This window comes from Caenorhabditis elegans, chromosome V (assembly GCF_000002985.6).
Source record: "Caenorhabditis elegans chromosome V".
In the NCBI taxonomy this organism is placed as follows: Eukaryota; Metazoa; Nematoda; class Chromadorea; order Rhabditida; family Rhabditidae; genus Caenorhabditis; species Caenorhabditis elegans.
The window spans coordinates 16,966,274-16,983,963 of NC_003283.11; the positions used below are offsets into that span (position 1 = coordinate 16,966,274).

General features: G+C 35.0%; 4 protein-coding genes and 3 pseudogenes across 7 annotated transcripts; all 7 read left to right on the top strand.

Annotated features, from left to right (window-relative positions):
• Window positions 1–540: 540 nt before the first annotated feature.
• Window positions 541–2,313, top strand: fbxa-90 (F-box domain-containing protein). The gene is made up of 3 exons (NM_074889.5): window positions 541–711; window positions 759–1,398; window positions 2,080–2,313. The coding sequence occupies exons 1-3, from the start codon at window positions 641–643 to the stop codon at window positions 2,272–2,274; spliced, it is 906 nt and encodes a 301-aa protein (NP_507290.1). The 5' UTR covers window positions 541–640; the 3' UTR covers window positions 2,275–2,313.
• Window positions 2,314–2,765: 452 nt separating this feature from the next.
• On the top strand, window positions 2,766–4,692 carry srbc-80 (annotated as a pseudogene). Its single transcript has one exon. A coding segment is annotated over exon 1 (1,927 nt).
• A 1,468-nt stretch (window positions 4,693–6,160) lies between these two features.
• On the top strand, window positions 6,161–7,815 carry srh-119 (Serpentine Receptor, class H; the record flags this gene model as incomplete). The annotated part of the gene is made up of 3 exons (NM_074891.2): window positions 6,161–6,521; window positions 7,061–7,690; window positions 7,739–7,815. The coding sequence occupies 3 exons, from the start codon at window positions 6,161–6,163 to the stop codon at window positions 7,813–7,815; spliced, it is 1,068 nt and encodes a 355-aa protein (NP_507292.2).
• A 1,130-nt stretch (window positions 7,816–8,945) lies between these two features.
• srx-54 (G-protein coupled receptors family 1 profile domain-containing protein) lies at window positions 8,946–10,444 on the top strand (the record flags this gene model as incomplete). Its single annotated transcript, NM_074892.2, has 8 exons — window positions 8,946–8,987; window positions 9,033–9,193; window positions 9,236–9,382; window positions 9,657–9,733; window positions 9,780–9,952; window positions 9,995–10,194; window positions 10,245–10,306; window positions 10,389–10,444. 8 exons carry the CDS (start codon window positions 8,946–8,948, stop codon window positions 10,442–10,444), a joined length of 918 nt encoding a protein of 305 aa, NP_507293.2.
• A 473-nt stretch (window positions 10,445–10,917) lies between these two features.
• srz-53 lies at window positions 10,918–12,135 on the top strand (annotated as a pseudogene). The gene is made up of 4 exons: window positions 10,918–11,110; window positions 11,183–11,600; window positions 11,649–11,810; window positions 11,875–12,135. Coding segments are annotated over exons 1-4 (1,034 nt in total).
• A 601-nt stretch (window positions 12,136–12,736) lies between these two features.
• On the top strand, window positions 12,737–13,971 carry srx-55 (annotated as a pseudogene). The gene is made up of 5 exons: window positions 12,737–12,873; window positions 13,167–13,461; window positions 13,504–13,703; window positions 13,751–13,812; window positions 13,916–13,971. Coding segments are annotated over exons 1-5 (750 nt in total).
• A 423-nt stretch (window positions 13,972–14,394) lies between these two features.
• On the top strand, window positions 14,395–15,607 carry srz-54 (Serpentine Receptor, class Z; the record flags this gene model as incomplete). The annotated part of the gene is made up of 5 exons (NM_074895.1): window positions 14,395–14,565; window positions 14,659–14,762; window positions 14,813–15,086; window positions 15,136–15,297; window positions 15,362–15,607. 5 exons carry the CDS (start codon window positions 14,395–14,397, stop codon window positions 15,605–15,607), a joined length of 957 nt encoding a protein of 318 aa, NP_507296.1.
• Between the last annotated feature and the right edge of the window lie 2,083 nt (window positions 15,608–17,690).

A 17,690-nucleotide genomic window follows, 5' to 3' on the forward strand; every position in this document is an offset into this window, starting at 1 on the left:
AGTGGGGAAAGTGTTAAAAACTACTCCAATAGTGTAAAAAAGATCAAATATCATAATAAAACTTCAAAAAAAAATTTTTGGCAATTTACCAAAATTTTGAATACGAGCTTTTGAGGAAATTTAAAGAAATGTCGCATGTTTCGACCCCTACAATGTTTTAATACGAATACACATGAACTGTTTGAAAAATGGCAAAAATAATTGAAAATCTTCGATATTACCGTTTTGCCATCGCCAAATACATAAGAAGGTCTAACTAATAGTTAGGCTTAGGCTCAAAAATTTGGCCTAAAATTAGTCTCAGGCTTAGCCGCAGGTCTTAGCTTTCTGTTTAAAATTTCGATGACTGCTACGTAAATTTCGTATGCGACTCCTGAAATTTCTGGAAGTAAGACAGTGAAAAGCCTGTCTGAATACACATGGTTTCAAACTAAGACTACATTTTATTTAAAGCCAAGGGTTCAAGCTGTGCCTACATTTTACAGGTTCAAGTTGGCGGCCAGTTCTGAAACACCTTCGGTGTCTGATTCTCATACTCTCTAGTCAGCTGGTGCGCCTGCGTCTCTGCGCTGTCCAACTAGGCCACTAGTCACAGAGAACTGTGTTGAAATCACTTCATTTTTTCTTCAAATTTCTCAAAATGTCATCACTCTCCGACTTGCCAATCGAACTTATTGAACAAATTTTGAATAATCTGGAAGCTTTGGAAAGGTGAGTTTTCCTTGTTTTTTTAAAGAAAAAAAGCATTGAAAATTCAGGCTAATCGCTCGAAAAGTGTCCTACAGCTTCCGAGCAATAATCGATAACCTCGGTCCAAATCTGAAGACGGTTCATGTAAATTTTCATGAAAAATTTTCAAGACTAATTCTCGATGAGAACTACGGCGGGGTTACCTATGAGCAAGTTGATGGAGCCTGCCAAGTTGAATATAAGAACAGTGGCCGAGTACATGCTGGAAGGAACCACGTTGAAATGTTGATGGAGGACTTGAAGAGCTTGGTGAAGTACCCTGAAGTTGATGAATTTCTGATACAGCTGGCTACCAACAATTTTAATGAAAGAAAAATCATTTTAAAGGCAATTGAGTCATTTTTCGAATCCTTAAACTTCAAGTTAAAAGCGAAAAAAGTGATTATCGATGACTTCACCGCCCGTGAAGTTTCTGAAATACTTCAGAAGTTCGAACCTGAAATTCTCGAAGAAATAACTCTCCAAGCTCAATTCCTAAAGTACTATGAGCCGATAAATGGCGTTGTGGAACTCGAGCAATGGAAGAAAGCTAAAATTCTGAACAACCGGTCCAAGTTTCTGATCCCTATTAAGCATATTGTAAATTTCACTCAATTTGACATAAATGTGAAGGATCTGACGACGGATGATGCATTGGAGATTAGAGATGTGAGTCGAAATCTGGATTTTTTTAAAGACTAGGGCTTCCATGGGGGACAGACGCGGTTTTAGGGTCTGGCGCCTGCCTTCAACCTGTCTGCTTGACACCGGCCTCTCGCCTTATTTCTACACTATTGCTAGAAGTCAAAAGCTTGGTGTTTAGAACACACGATCTTTCGAAATACGGTTGTTCCTCCGCGGCCGACACATTTCGGGTTCGCCTCACTATACAGATGGTGTCAGGCTGTCTCATTGCGGTTTGATCTACAAAAAATGCGGATATATTTTCCCAGAAAAATTGTGACGTCAACGCGCTCTTAACCACGCAAAATCAGATAAGATGTCTGGATCTCACCTCCCGCATTTTTCGAAGATCAAAGCGAAATGGGACTTTCTGACTCCACGTGACTCTACAGGAGGTACGACTCGCAGCGGGAGGCAGGCCCAGGTCGCCGCAAGGCAGGCGTCTTGACGCCTGCTTGGAAGCCCTATTGGAGTCCCAAAATAGCCCAAAACTAGCCAATTTTGTGGAAAAAAAAATTTTGATGGTTATCGTTGATTGAGATGTTTTTCCAGTCGATTTTGAAAACAGGAAGCTTAAAAAACGTCCTTTTTTTTGAAATTTTTAGAACGAAATTTTGTTGTTTTGGGTCGCACTTGTCTATCAAAAAACATAACGAAATTTTCCAGATTCTCATAAAATCCTTGACACTGGAATCTGGCTACTTCCGATCCGTCATTGCCAACTCTGTCGCAATTCCAAGTGTTTTTGAACCCGATCATCTTTTCAGGAAATTTGCACTTTTCGAATTCAAAACTCCACGCTGTGAATTTCAATTCGACTGTGGACCGAATTATTTATCGTTTCAAAAGAAATCTTTATAAATTATTGGAACATTCAATAAAAATAAACTTCAAATTTTTTATCAAGTGTATTTCTTTCTTCACTTCTGCGACTTTAAAGGAGGACGCATTTATAAGAAATGGTCTCGCCACGCGCCATCCATTGATTTTTGATGCGCGTGGCGAGACCATTGGCTGGAGCGTGGCGGGACCTCTTCAGACGTGAAAGTGTAAAAAAAATGCGTTGTAATAAAAGTTACAATTACTGACTCTCCCCAGAGTTTCGGAAATTATATTGCACTTTCCTGGAAATTTTAAAATTTGATTTTCTGAACTGGTTAATTAGATTTAGTGGAATAGCGAGTAGCAAGCTTTCTGACTGTTTCAAGATATCAATCTTCTCCTTTGTTACCTTTTTCATCTAACAACACATTAAAAAAAGCGTCACCATTCGGTCTACATTTTCCAATTTCCTCATCAGACAGACTTGGCAATGAAACGAAGCGAAAATATAATGTTATACTTCATTAGAGATGTTCTTCATCCATCTCCTCAATAACTTTCTATCGATTATATTTCCATTAATTGTGTGCTACCTGAACTGTTTCATTTTGATCTCCATTTTCTGTTACAAACGAATACCTGTAAACCCGAATATGAAGCTCATTTACTGCAAATTTGGAATCGACATAATCCATATGCTCTTTGCTTTGACTATTGAAATATATCACTTAATCACTAGGTTTCGTGCTGATTTGATTACAAAAAGTACATCATTTCTTCTGATTTGGCTTGCTTCATCAATTTCAAGCTTGAGATCGACCCTGGCACTGTTGATATCTGCCTCGAGATTTATCGCTGTGTGTTTTCCCATTTTTTTTTCATAAAAATCAAGAAAAAATTTTGAAATTCGAAATGCTTCTTATTCTTTTTCCTGATGGCTTGTTGAATCAATTTCTTATGTTTGGATTATGCGAGAACTCTATAAATACACAGTTAGAGTGTGAACGCTTTTATTGTGCAATCAACAGCTTTTACTATTTTTACTGGCTCTTGCACGAGCAATCTGTTTGTCTTTCAAACGTGGTGTTTTCTATAATTATTTCCATTCGAATTCTCATTTGCAATTATTGTTTAAACACGCCAACAAGTAAAAAGCTGTCTAAAGTGAGTTGTGGCGTGGAAAAATTTATCTAATCAAAATGTTTAAGCCTCGACCTTCAAGGGTAGTGTAGTCAAAATTGTTTTTATTGCTTATCAGACTTGAAATGTTCTAAAAACACAATATTGAAACTTCTTAAAAGCTTTTCAAAAAAAAATTATGGTGTCTTAAAGTTATGTGACGTGGCGCCCGGAACTGCCGAAATTGTGCAGGCTCGCGAATACTTAAAGATGGAGTAGTGCCAGTGGGGCTTTTGTCTAAATGCACTTATTATGATCCAAAACAACCGAATATCATTATAAAACACTTCAAGAAATTTTAGATTTTTCATAATTTCCGGTCAAAGTTGTGGAAAATTTCCAATTTTGGAAAAATACGAGCTTTTGAGGAAATTTAAAGAAATATCGCATGTTTTGACCCCTACGATTTTTTAATACAAATAATTTAAACACAATTACAGTATAAAAATGTCGAAAAAAAAATTTTTTTTGGTCGACTTTCAAAATTATGAGTGGCAAAAACTGAGTAATTGCCACTTTTTGACAGTGAATAAAAAATTTTCAAAATTTGTTTGAAAAGTTTTATCATGATATTTGGTTATTTTGGGACCAAAGAAGTGGATTATAACAATTTCACCACTGGCGCTACTCCACATTTAACAAAGAAAAAATCTCGTAAATCTACACATTTTCTGTTTCTCCAAACGATTCGAGGAATTGCAACAAATTTCAGGCTACTCGCATTGCTCTTCTCGACGCAATAATTGTCTTATTCTTTAATATCCTGACTTCATACATTTTTGTTCACTTTCCTAGTGTTGACTTTGAGTCAATTGGACCGTTGGCAACAGTTACGAAAACATTTGGATTAGTGATTGAAGGACTGATAACTTGCCGTGTGTTGTTTGGTGATACACAAATCTCATCCAATGTTGCTTCATGAAAATTTGGTAGTTATTTAAAAAAAAGTTATTCGATAAAGGCGAGCAAAAAAATACACTGTGTTATGTTGGCTCTGCACTTCTTTGTGGGTCAATTGATGTATCACAATGAAATTTTGTAGCCGCACTCGTCCATCAACCAAAAAAAGTCAAAATTTTGCAGATTCTCATAAAATCCTCGACTCTGGAGTCTGGCTACTTCCGATCCATCATTGCCAACTCCGTCGCAATTCCAAGTGTTTTTGAACCCGATCATCCTTTCAGGAAGTTTGCACTTTTCGAATTCAAAACTCCCCGCTGTGAATTTCAATTCGACTGTGGACCGAATTATTTAACGTTTCAAAAGAAATCTTTATGAATTGTTCTAAGTTTTGACATACATATACCGTATTTCTTCTATTAATATGGCTGCAATACTATTTTTCGGTGGTCTTCCCGCTTGCAATACTAATAGGGAGTGCAAGACTATTAGGGAGTGCAATACTAATTTTGAGAACATTTTTCAGACTTTGAGCTTACTATTTTTTTTCTGGAAAAACTCGAACCTAGTGTGAAAATTCAAAAAATTTGATTGTACTTGCAACAAAAAGGGTACAATAACTTCAGTTTCATAGAAATTTTACCAAAAAGTGTTGCAACGTAGGCAAAAAATGTTGTTAAAATCTTAAAATTAGTGAGGTGGGTTTGTACCAAAAAAAGTAGACGCAAGACTATTAGGGAGTGCAACACTAACAGGGAGTGCAATACTAATTTTTGGCGAGTGTTCAAGGAGCAATACTAATAGGGAGTGCCAGTCTAATAGGGAGGCCATATTAATAGAAGAAATACGGTATATTCAATAAAACACATACATTCAATAAAAATTAATTTCACATTTCCTGTTTTTATGTTTCCCTGGAATTTTTTTCAAGTTATTTTTTTTTGAGTCGAAATTTTTTATTCCTTTAATAGACTTGAAATTGTTTGAAAACACCTTTTTTCAGAATGTTTCTTCGGGGACTTGTTTCGAATTTTAAGCTCTTTCTGAATTTAATAACTAAATGTTTTTAAGTGTCAGAAGCTTCCAGCTGAATCAAAAAAACTGAATTACACAGCCATATGTTTGACCGAACTTTTTTAAAATGTACTATATCATTTAATGGAATATTTATGCAGTTTTCATAACTTCAAAAATTCATATCTCACTCAAAATTAACTTTTTTCAGAATTTTTTTTCGGGGACTCGTTTCAAATTTTAAACTTTCTGAATTTAATAACAAAATGTTTTTAAGCGTTAGAAGCTTCTAGCTGAATCAAAAAATTGAATTTTCAGACATATCAAGTTCAATGATCTTGCAGGAATTTCCGCATAAGGTTGGCCAAGAAATTAAAATAATTACCTGAAAAGCTGTTCACCAACTAATTGCTAGCGGTTTGCAAACTACATGACAATTAGTAATCACCGTTCTACCTGTGAAAGAAAAACATATAATTTTGTTGGAAAAATATCAAAAAACCTCCCATAATTTTCAATCTCACAATCAGAAAGAATATTTTAAAGAAAGAATTTTTTTTTGTAGCTACTCAGTTCTAAAGTTACGTCAGTTTTGACCAAACACACCATTTTCCAATTCATTCACAGAGCATTTTAACAAAGCATTCCCTATGAAGATTCAAAAGTGAGCACCAACAAGTCTAACATCTATCTAGTTTAAAAATAATCAAACCTGAAGTCTACTCAAACTTTCATGAATATTAATATTAAGATTTTCAATTTCACCTGTTCTATGTCCTGCGCTACTCGTTTTCGCTCTATTAATTCAGAGTCTAACCCAAGTTTTCAGGAAATGCAATCAGCTATAGAGGAATATTATGCAACAAATTATTCAAACTGTAATTTAACATACAGTTTTCTTGCTTCTTGGCAATCCATCAGCTATACATCTCATGTTATTCAACTTGTCGCATTGCCATTACAAATTCTCGCTTTATACGTTATTATTTACAAGACACCTATTGCCATGAAGATCTCTAAAATACCATTGTTGATTAATCACTCTTTGTGTGTTATACTAGACTTTGTCTTCTGCACTCTTTGTACACTATATATATTTGTACCGATGTATGCGATGTCCGGTATAGGAGTACTTGCCTGGATTGGAGTACCTACATTACTACAAGTTATTATATTTTTTGTGGCAATGCTCTGTAAGTTGGTTGAAAAAAAGAATTTCGAACATCCTTTCTGACATACTCGAATTCACAACCACATTTTCTTGTCGTAAAACTAGTTTTCTGCTAGAACTTTTACAAAAAATCTGACAAGGAAATAAAATAAAAATGAATCTCGGTAAAAAGCCACAGGACGGGTGCTTTTTAGTTGAAAATAATATTTGAGCAGTTTTTACCAGTTTTTACCGAAAGTCTTAAGTTTTACACTGAAATATATGGGATTGCTCTCACTTTTAAGAGATGATCTAGTTAGTAAGAGTTTTTGTGTTCGATTAATAATTGAATTGAAGTTATTCAAAAGAAAATAAACATGAAAATTCACCTTGTTCTTTATATTTTCAAAAAATTCACTTGGAATTGTCTAATTTTTATTGATAATGCATAGTAATAGAAACCAGAAATTCCTGCATACTGAATACCGAGATTCATTTTTAACCCCTTTGTCTATGCAACTGCAAGTCTTAGTGTTTTCAAAGCTGGAACAGCGCACCAGCGAGACAATTTAAACTTTCCAGGTGCCACTTTCTCATACATTTATCTATTCGAAAGCCGTGCCAGTTCACTGCTTAACAATAGATTCCGAATAACCAATAACAGATCAAGAATCGTTTACAACTGCGTAATATTGATTCCCGTGTTATTCGCACTTCCATTTCTCTTCTTTTTTCGTCGGGACCAAGACGCCGCAAAGCTCGATGCCCTGAAGAATTATCCATGCCCAACTCGCGAGTTTTTCACCACTTCGGTGTTCATCGCTCTTACTGATAAGACTCTGATGAGTTATGTTTTAGTTCCATTTTTAATGGGTGTGTCAAGCGTTGTCGGTCATTTCCTATTCCAGATGGGTTGTCTTGTGTACTATATATATATTGTTCCATCGAGAAGCGTCTCAAGAGAAACACGAGAAAAGCAGAAAACATTTTTGATCAGCATTCTGTTTCAAACGTCAGTGCCCTTTTTTGTTGCAATTCCAGCAGCGACAGTGTTGTTTTTGTATTTATATGGCTATTATTCCCAAAAAGTCATGAACTCGGTCATTTGCTTCATTCAAAATCATGGTATTGTTGAAAGTATTTGTCTCATATGTGTTCATAAGCCTTATCGAAACGCTATCGCAATAAAAATCAAAAGCTTAAAGTGTGCAAGTACGGCTTTCTAGGTGATTAAACAAAAAAAGTCTGATCTAATTTCAGGAGCAAGAAATGTGATCCCTGTCGAACGACTAGATGGAAATCTGACAAGAGAAAGTGGCAATGGCGATGATGTTTAAACTTTCCATTATTTTCTAAAATGTTTGTAATTTTTTATAACTTGTTTCACACATTAAGCAAAATCAAATTATCAGAGTTTTTTGTAGACAATGGCGCTCAGTTAGAGATACTGAACTTTATTGACGGATCAATTTCTTCTTCCATGTTGTAAGTTCCTAAGGTTTCTGATAGTTTTAACTATGAGTTTTCAGTTACAACGAAACCCACCGACCAACTTTGAATCAAGTTATGGAAATTCCGAGTTCCACGATGTCTGTCCATTATGAATATACTTCTAATACTAATACATCAAATGGATTCTACATGAATTTTGAAGTTGTAAAAAGATCTGGGGCTGGTGTGTCTTTTTACTTTGCCGGTTTTGCAATATTGTGGAGAGTTTTTTTTTGATTTGAAGGACTAAATGAAGTTTATTAAATATGTACACTTTTTCACAAAATAATCGGATAAGATTTTCTGTTTGCTCCTAAAGTTAAAAGCTTTTGATTTAATTTGCATCACTAAAGTTTTCAGTACTACATCGAGGACCCTACCATGCCCAAAAAGGGAAACAGGACAGGAGATAAAATTACTATCTTACAAATTCAACAAATATTCCAAATTCAACAAATATTCAAAATTCACATCCTTACAAGCAAAACATTTGCGATGGCTTTCTGCAAAAACTTCCTCAACGAAAGATCACATTTTGAATAGCTCAATTACTCGGTGTATTCGTCATGGAATTTGTTGTTGTCTGAAATTGCGAAAAGTATATAAAGATGTTCAATTCCAAGAAAAATTTGATATCTTGATGTTAACACTTTTTTGCTTAAACCTAGTTGTTGGGGTTTATATGAATGTTTCCCAGTCCATCAGACGTATTACTTGACTCCCATAAGAACCGTTTATTTATTTTTTGTATGATTTATCGTAACATGTGATTTTACTAAATTGCGAACATAAAATATTTATGTAATGTGTCTTTTTTACGTCACGTCTAGACAAGCTTTACATTGCCATTGCGCATCAAAAACTAAACGGTTGTTTTGAAAACAATTGAATTCTCTTACTTTAGTGAAACTATAAATACAACTCATTAGCTTGCTGAATAAGTTTACAAAGTTTCAGATAATTTCCTTCCACAACTATGCTCCAAGACGACCAAATCGCAGGATTGGTGCTTTTTCCAGTAGGTCGTCTAATCGGTGTTTTGGTGCAAAGTGTACCCGCTCAGATCGCACTCGTTGGTGTCCTTGCCAACTGGGCAGTTACGATTCTGATCCGCAAGCTCCCATCACTCAATAATTCCTTCGGATCCCTAACTGCTTCTCAAGCATTTGGTGATGCGACGATCTCTACAATTTTTGCATTCGTGATATCTACGATGTGCTTCTTGTAAGTCTAGGCTATAAAATCTTTCAGCTCGTAAAATTCCAGTGACTTGGAAGACTTGAAATCCAATTCTTCAATCATTGGTCACATCTTGATAATAGCCTACGAGATCTCCACATATTCGCATTTGTGCATTTCATTGAATCGGTTTTGTTCGATTGTGGCTCCAGTCAGATACGAGTCGATTTTCAGGTAGGACAATAGTACTGTAAGAAAATTATGAGATATTGCTGAAGGGTTACTGTAAATGAACTCAGAAAATGTCGGCCGCCGCAAAGCGATAAACTCTGAAAATGTCGGCTGCTGCAAAACAACCAGCAATAGCACTAGGTCGTGCAAACACCAATGATTTCACGCCAAGTTGCGGAACAGCGGCGAAGTCCGTGAGGCCTGCATTTAGCACCACCCTACCATTAAAGCCCTACATAGTAAAATGAATTTTCGAACTCTTAACACCTGTTTCCAGCGCATCCAACACCACGAAGCTCATCATATTCTCCTGGACCCTGACCATTCTTCCATCATTCTACCTCTACGTTTACAGTACTCCCAAGTCCCACATTCACCTTAATCATGATATCAATTTCAGACGATTGCAAGTACTCTTGGTCTCCAGAGTTCTGGCTATTCGCGTTTTCCACCACACCGGTGTGCTTGACCATCTCCTGGTATGCAGATTTTTTGAAGTTCAACGCGATAGTTATCTTGATTGCTGTGATCGACGTGGTAACCGTATCGAAAGTTAGAAGTTATAAGGCAAAGGTATAGTAGATTTGGATTTCGGGGAAGTGATCTGGTTTTTAGGTGTTCAATGGATCATCCCAGTCCGCAAAAAAGACAAATTTTGAAATGAGTTTTCTCAAGCAGGCGTGCCTTCAGGCACTTGTATTCACGTGTGAGCTTGTCACATACTTCCTGATAACTCCCAGAATTGATCCAAACAAGAAATGGATAAGATTTGCTCTGTCGACAGTTGCATGGGCTTCGGTACATACCATGGATGGGTAAGTTAGTGGGAGGTAAACGTTTTGAACTCGTTAAAATTTATTTTCAGAATAATCACATTGAGCTTCAACAAGGACTTCTCACAAACGATATTCCGTCGTGTGAAAATAAGTGAGTTATGTTTTCCAATTAAAGCAGACGTCAGTTGTAGGAAATCCAATTGTCAACTCCAATATTTTACCATCGTTTTCAGAAGAAAGCTCAACCGTCAACAATTGCATCGACAGCGTATCACCAATCCCAAAATGAATAATTTTTGGACGATTGTTAGAAAGATTTCATTAATTATCTGTTTGCAATAAAACCACTAAAATGTCAAAGCTCATGCCATTAAAACTAAATAAATGGGCACAAATAAAAAAGCTCGCCCCAACTCAAGCCTGAAAGAGTGAAAGAACATTGAGCAACTTCCACTGACAATAGAGAACAAACGTTCATACTCCTCTTGCTTAATTATAGGAATTAATAAAGTTGTAAAAGTTTAATTAAAAACATTTCAACTGTGATCACAAGTTAAGAAATATACGTCACTGTGCTTGTTTTTGTAATTTTAACCAATCCGGCAGCTTCTGAAAAAAGCAAGTTTTCGTAAAAACCGACTAATTCTCCTACTTTTTTTTTGATTAATCAACCATTTTACAATTCGTCAAAACTTGTGGTTGTTTCTTGTTCTCCCGTTTAAAAATACAACGCTGAAATAAACAAATATTGAACCAAATTCCATGTTGGCTGACGATATTGAAAGAACCATAACTTATTCAAATACTGGAGATTTAAACCCTTTTTTGACAATATTATATGCATTTTTGTTTATTGCGTGCATTATTATTTATACTATTGTACTTCCGTTTTACATTTGTGCCAATAAAGTGAACCACGAAAGAGATAAAGAGGCAAGTTGGTGAAAATTGTAAAGTGAGTGTACCCCTATCTTGAGAATACGAACATTTTAAACATAATTGTACAAAATTGAAAATCGAATTTTAGATTCTCATCTACCCAATTACGAAACACTTTTATCACATGGTAATAATATACTATCTTATATTTGTTTTAACATGCATCAGCGTCTTTTTTTGCTTTTATTCGTAAGTACCCAAACCTTTTTATACAATTATTAATTTTGTTCAGAAACAGGTTTTTACTTACATAATTTGTTATTTTTAGTTTATTCAGTTCACTATGCATAATTACTCAAGTCTTCCATGTGTTACTGTTTGTACTCGCAGTTGAACGATTTTTTATATACTTTATACCATCCAGCGGGAAACTATTCAAATTTTCGCGATGTAAAATCAAACCCTTGTACTTTTTGATAATTACAAAAGAAGTATCATGTTTACTATACGCATCTTGGGATTATGAGCCTGTTCAATTTCAATACTGGGTTAATTTTTTCCTTTGGGTATGAATGTTTCAGAGGGTTCTTTAAAAGAAGTTAACTTTATTTTAGATAACGTGCTCTATCAATGATGCTCTTGTATTTCTCTCAGCTATTTTATATATTCCGATTGTAATAAGTATTCGGAAATATGCAAATTTGAGGTGGGCTCAACGTTCCCAGCCTCATAAATATATTTTCTTACAGACAATGGTAGTTTTAACATTCAAATCGGTTAGTTTCATGTTTCATTGAACATTAGAATAGTGTGTACTTTTATTTAAAAACAAACTTATAGATCCAAGTTCTCGTATGCCTCATGACAAACCATAATGGTATTTCCTTAACTAGTTTATTCATATACGCTATAGTATTCTCAGACATTATCACCACGCCGTTGATTGTTCAGATGTCGTATTTATCATGCAATAAAAGAAACATGAACGTTTTGCTCTCCACTATAAGTGCTAGGAAGTTGTTTAATGTTCTGTTCAATCTCAGAACGGGAGCCACCGTGTTTCCACGTTCATCAACAATTTACTCTACACACATGATCTGAATTTCTTGTTCAATTAAACACGTATATTATAAATGCGATCATTCAAAACTTTATAAATAAACCTCAAAAAATTCAAATCGGTTTAAAACAATTCAGAAATTTAAAAACTGATTCAGTGTTTCACAAGAAACCTGTTTTCAAGTAAAAGGTCAATCAGAAACAAATGTTATATTCGGAAACAATCACCTATTCCAAAATGATAATGTCAAATGTTGGAGAAGTTTTTTCTAACAGTGCATTTGTTTTTCCACTTCTACGGCTTAAAGGGAGGCGCTTTTATGTGGAATGGTATTTCCGCGCGTTTAGTCATCTTTCTAGCAGTTTTTTGTGTAAAATTAGTTTAAATCACGCAAAGATCACAATGAATTTTAAATCAAAATAAGAAGCAACAGAAATACAATTTAAGATATAAATTTTACACAGAATCTGTTAAAAATGATGACTGATGGCAATATCATTCCTCATAAAAGTGCCTCCCTTTAAAGCCGTAGAAATGGAAAATTAGATTCACTCTACATAGTTATAATGACAAAATTATGAGAAAAAACAAAAATTACCGACTGACATTGTTTTTGAAAAAAAAAAAACTTTATCTAACAAAATGTTAATAACGGCTTCTTCAATCGTTGGTCACATCTTGATAATAGCCTACGAGATCTCCACATATTCGCATTTGTGTATTTCATTGAATCGGTTCTGTTCGATTGTGGCTCCAGTCAGATACGAGTCGATTTTCAGGTAATACAGCAGTACTGTAAGACCCTTATGATATATTGCTGAAAAATTACTGTAAATGAACTCAAAAAGTGTCGGCTGCTGTAAAGCGATGAACTCAAAATGTGTCAGCCGCTGCAAAGCGATGAACTCAAAAAATGTCAGTCGCTGCAAAGAGATGCACTCAGAAAATGTCGGCCGCTGCAAAACAACAACTAAACAAAAGCGGCGAAGTACGACTGGGGTAAGGCCCGTATTTAGCGCCACACTGCCATGGGAGTAGAATCAATATTCTGACTTTTAACACATGTTTCCAGCGCATCCAACACCACGAAGCTCATCATATTCTCCTGGACCCTGACCATTCTTCCATCATTCTACCTCTACGTCTACAGTACCCGACATCCCCATTCCACCTAAATCGTTTTATCAATTTCAGACGATTGCAAGTACTCGTGGTCTCCAGAGTTCTGGCTATTCGCGTTTTCCACCACACCGGTGTGCTTGACCATCTCCTGGTATGCGGATTTTGTGAAGATCAACGCGATAGTTATCTTGATTGCGGTGATCGACGTGGTAACCGTATCGAAAGTTAGAAGTTATAAGGCAAAGGTATAGTAGATTTGGATTTCGGGGAAGTGATCTGGTTTTTAGGTGTTCAATGGATCATCCCAGTCCGCAAAAAAGACAAATTTTGAAATGAGTTTTCTCAAGCAGGCGTGCCTTCAGGCATTTGTATTCACGTGTGAGCTTGTCACATACTTCCTGATAACTCCCAGAATTGATCCAAACAAGAAATGGATAAGATTTGCTCTGTCGACAGTTGCATGGGCTTTGGTACATACGATAGATGGGTAAGTTAGTTGATGAGAACAGTTTTGAACAAGTTAATTTTTTTCAGAATAATCACATTAAGCTTCAACAAGGACTTCTCACGAACGATATATGGACGGATAAAGATAAGTGAGTTGTGTCTTTCAATTAAAGCATACGACATCTTATGAGGCGTCGGTTGTACAATAGGGAATTCAAATTGCCAACTCCAATATTTTACCATCGTTTTCAGAAGATAGCTCAACCGTTAACAATTGCATCAACAGCGATTCACCAATCCCAAAATGATAAATTTTTGTACCAATGTTGGAAAATTTTTTAATTCTCTATTTGCAATAAAACCACTGAATTCTAGAAGTTTCTCCCAACTCACTATGAGTTTGAACAGAAAATACAAATTCTGAGCATTGTCAAAAAGGAGTAAAACGTTCATATTCCCCTTATGCCATGATAGGGCTGAAATTTGGACGTAAAAGTTCAACTAAAAACATTTCAACTGAGATCATAAGTTAAGAAATATACGTCATTGGGCTTGTTTTTGAAATTTAAACCAATCCGGCAGTTTCTAAAGAAAGCAAGTTTTGTGAAAACCTACACATTCTCCTCCCTTTCTTTTTTTGATTAATCAGCTTTTCTCGAACTTGTCCAAATTTGTGGTGGTTCCTTTTGATACCCGCTCGGAACTACCATTAAAACCTAGAACCGAATTCCATGTTGGCTCACGATATTCAAAGAATCAACTATTATTCAAATCTTAAAAATTTTGATCTAATTTTGATAGGATTATATGGTCTTTTATTCTTTGCGTGCATTATTATTTATACTGTTGTACTTCCGTTTTACATTTATGCCAATAAAGTGAACCACGAAAGAGATAAAGAGGCAAGTTGGTGAAAATTGTGAAGTGAACGTACCAAGACCCTATCTTGTGAGCATTTTAAACATATTTGCACAAAACTGAGAGTCAAATTTTAGATTCTCATTTACCCAATTACAAACCACTTTTATAAAATGGTAATAGTATACTATCTCATATTTATTTCAACATGCTTCGGCGTCTTCTTTTACCCTTATCTATCGTGAGTATACAAGATTTTCATAACAACATTAATGAAACTTAGTTGTTCAGAGACAGCATCGTACTCATATCATTTATTATTCAGGGTTTGTATAGTTCACTCAACATAATTACTCAAGTCTTCCACGTGCTACTGTTTGTACTCTCAGTTGAACGGGGTTCTCTCTACTTTTTTCCATCCAGCGAAAAACTATTCAAATCTTCGCAAAATATAATCAAATACTTGTACTTTTTGATAATTGTAAAAGAAGTTTCATGTGACATGTTCTCAGCTTGGAAGTATCAGACTGTTCAAAATGTATACTGGATTAATTTGTTCCTTTGCGTATGAATATTTCCAAGGCATTTTTGAAAATATTTAAATTTTACTTCAGATAACGTGCTCTATCAATGATGTTCTTGTATTTATTTCGGCTATTTTATATATTCCGATTGTTATAAGTATTCGAAAGTTTGTAAATTTACAGTCAGCTCAAAATTCCAAGCCGCATAAATATATTTTCTTACAAACAATGGTGGTTTTCACATTTAAATCGGTTAGTTTAATAATCGCATGCTGCCAGAAAATCGTGAACTTCAATAAAAAATTAAGTTTTTCAGATTCAAGTTCTCGTATACCTTATGACAAACCATACTGGTATTTCCTTAACTAGTTTATTTATTTGTGCTATAAGAATGTCAGACTATATCACTACGCCGTTAATAGTCCAACTGTCCTACCTGTCATGCAATAAAAGGAACATGAAACTTTTGCTCTCCTCGATGAGTGCTCGGAAGTTATTGTCCTGTTCAGAACGGGTGCCACCGTGTTGCCACGTTCATCTACAAACTACTCCACACATATGATCTAAACTTCGGTACTAGTCTGAAATCACCCCGCCACTTTTTTTAATCATTTTAATATTATCCATTTTAATAAAACGTGATGTCCATTTTCCATCTTTAGGCTTAGAAATGGTTATTTCCTAACAAGGGAAGCCTTTCAGCTCGTCCTCGGACTTCCGAATGAGACCTATTTTATTCGAAAGAGGACCTTAATAGAAGGTCACTCCAAAATTTTAAGTCTCGGAGGAGCACTTTGAAGTGGGTAAACGGCGATCTGAAAATGTGCCTCTACACCCTCACTCAAAAGCACTAATTTTGCATTAGTGAGAAGTATGTTGAAGATAAATAATAAGAAACGATAAAAACCGAACAGTGGTGGCGGACTGGTTAAGAGCTCCTCTTTCAGATTAATATTGTGGGTTCGGTTCCCGTCAGGGCTATTTTTTCTTAAATTTTTTTTTGCGATTATGGATGTCTTTAAGCAATCTGAAATTGCACATTTTCCAACTTTTACGGTTATTACATTCATTCCCGTGCATGTACATGTCAAGAACTGGAGGTTTCTATAGTTAGAATGTTCAAAAACGAATTTAGATCGAAAATTGTGATATAGTAGTAGCCCTATGTTCGGAAAACGTGTCCACTTCGGATACCTATATCTCTGTGAAAAAAATTTTTATGACAAAGTGATCAACTACAAAGTTGTTCATCTTGATCTAATGTACAACTCTGTAGTTGATTGTTTTTTATCAAAAAAATTGGTGATAGAGTTAAAGTTGTTTGAAATATGACAACATTATGCTTGTATTTTCCTCTTCTTCTTCTCTTCATATCTCTATCACCAATTTTTTTTGATAAAAAACAATCAACTACAGAGTTGTACATTAGATCAAGATGAACAACTTTGTAGTTGATCACTTTGTCATAAAAAATTTTTTCACAGAGATATAGGTATCCGAAGTGGACACGTTTTCCGAACATAGGGCTACTACTATATCACAATTTTCGATCTAAATTCGTTTTTGAACATTCTAACTATAGAAACCTCCAGTTCTTGACTTGTACATGCACGGGAATGAATGTAATAACCGTAAAAGTTGGAAAATGTGCAATTTCAGATTGCTTAAAGACATCCATAATCGCAAAAAAAAATTTAAGAAAAAATAGCCCTGACGGGAACCGAACCCACAATATTAATCTGAAAGAGGAGCTCTTAACCAGTCCGCCACCACTGTTCGGTTTTTATCGTTTCTTATTATTTATCTTCAACATACTTCTCACTAATGCAAAATTAGTGCTTTTGAGTGAGGGTGTAGAGGCACATTTTCAGATCGCCGTTTACCCACTTCAAAGTGCTCCTCCGAGACTTAAAATTTTGGAGTGACCTTCTATTAAGGTCCTCTTTCGAATAAAATAGGTCTCATACGGAAGTCCGAGGACGAGCTGAAAGGCTTCCCTTGTAAGCCTAAAAATACAAAAACTCCACACGTTTTTATTTGAAAATTTATTTAAATTTAAAGAAAAAAGTGGCGGGGTGATTTCAGACTAGTACCTAAACTTCTTGTTCAATTAAATACATATATTTCAACTACAATTGTTTAAAATTTAACAAATAAACCTCAAAAAATTCAAATCGGTTAAAGAACATTCAGAAATTTAAAAACTGATTCAGTGTTTCACAAGAAACCTGTTTTCAACAAAAAACTCTAAAATAAAAATAAATTGAAAAATTGTGATCTATGAGTGACCGCAAATTTTACAAAGAAACTGCTAAAAATGATGACTGATGACAAGAACATTCCGCATGAAAGTGCCTCCCTTTAAAGTCGTAGAAAAACTAATGCACTGTAAATATCTGTTCATATATATTCATGTAAATATAAATGACAAAATTATTAGAAAAACAAAAATTGCCGACTAGCATAGTTTTTGTAAAAAAAACTTTATCTAATAAAATGTTAATAACGACTAACCTATTTTTGATTTATAGGTGGAAAACTTAAAAACAGGAGTTTCAGCAAAACAGATAGCTTCAAAGAAAGCATGTTTTCTTGAAAACTGATTAATTCTCCTAACGTTTTTTTTGGCTAATCAGCCATTTTCC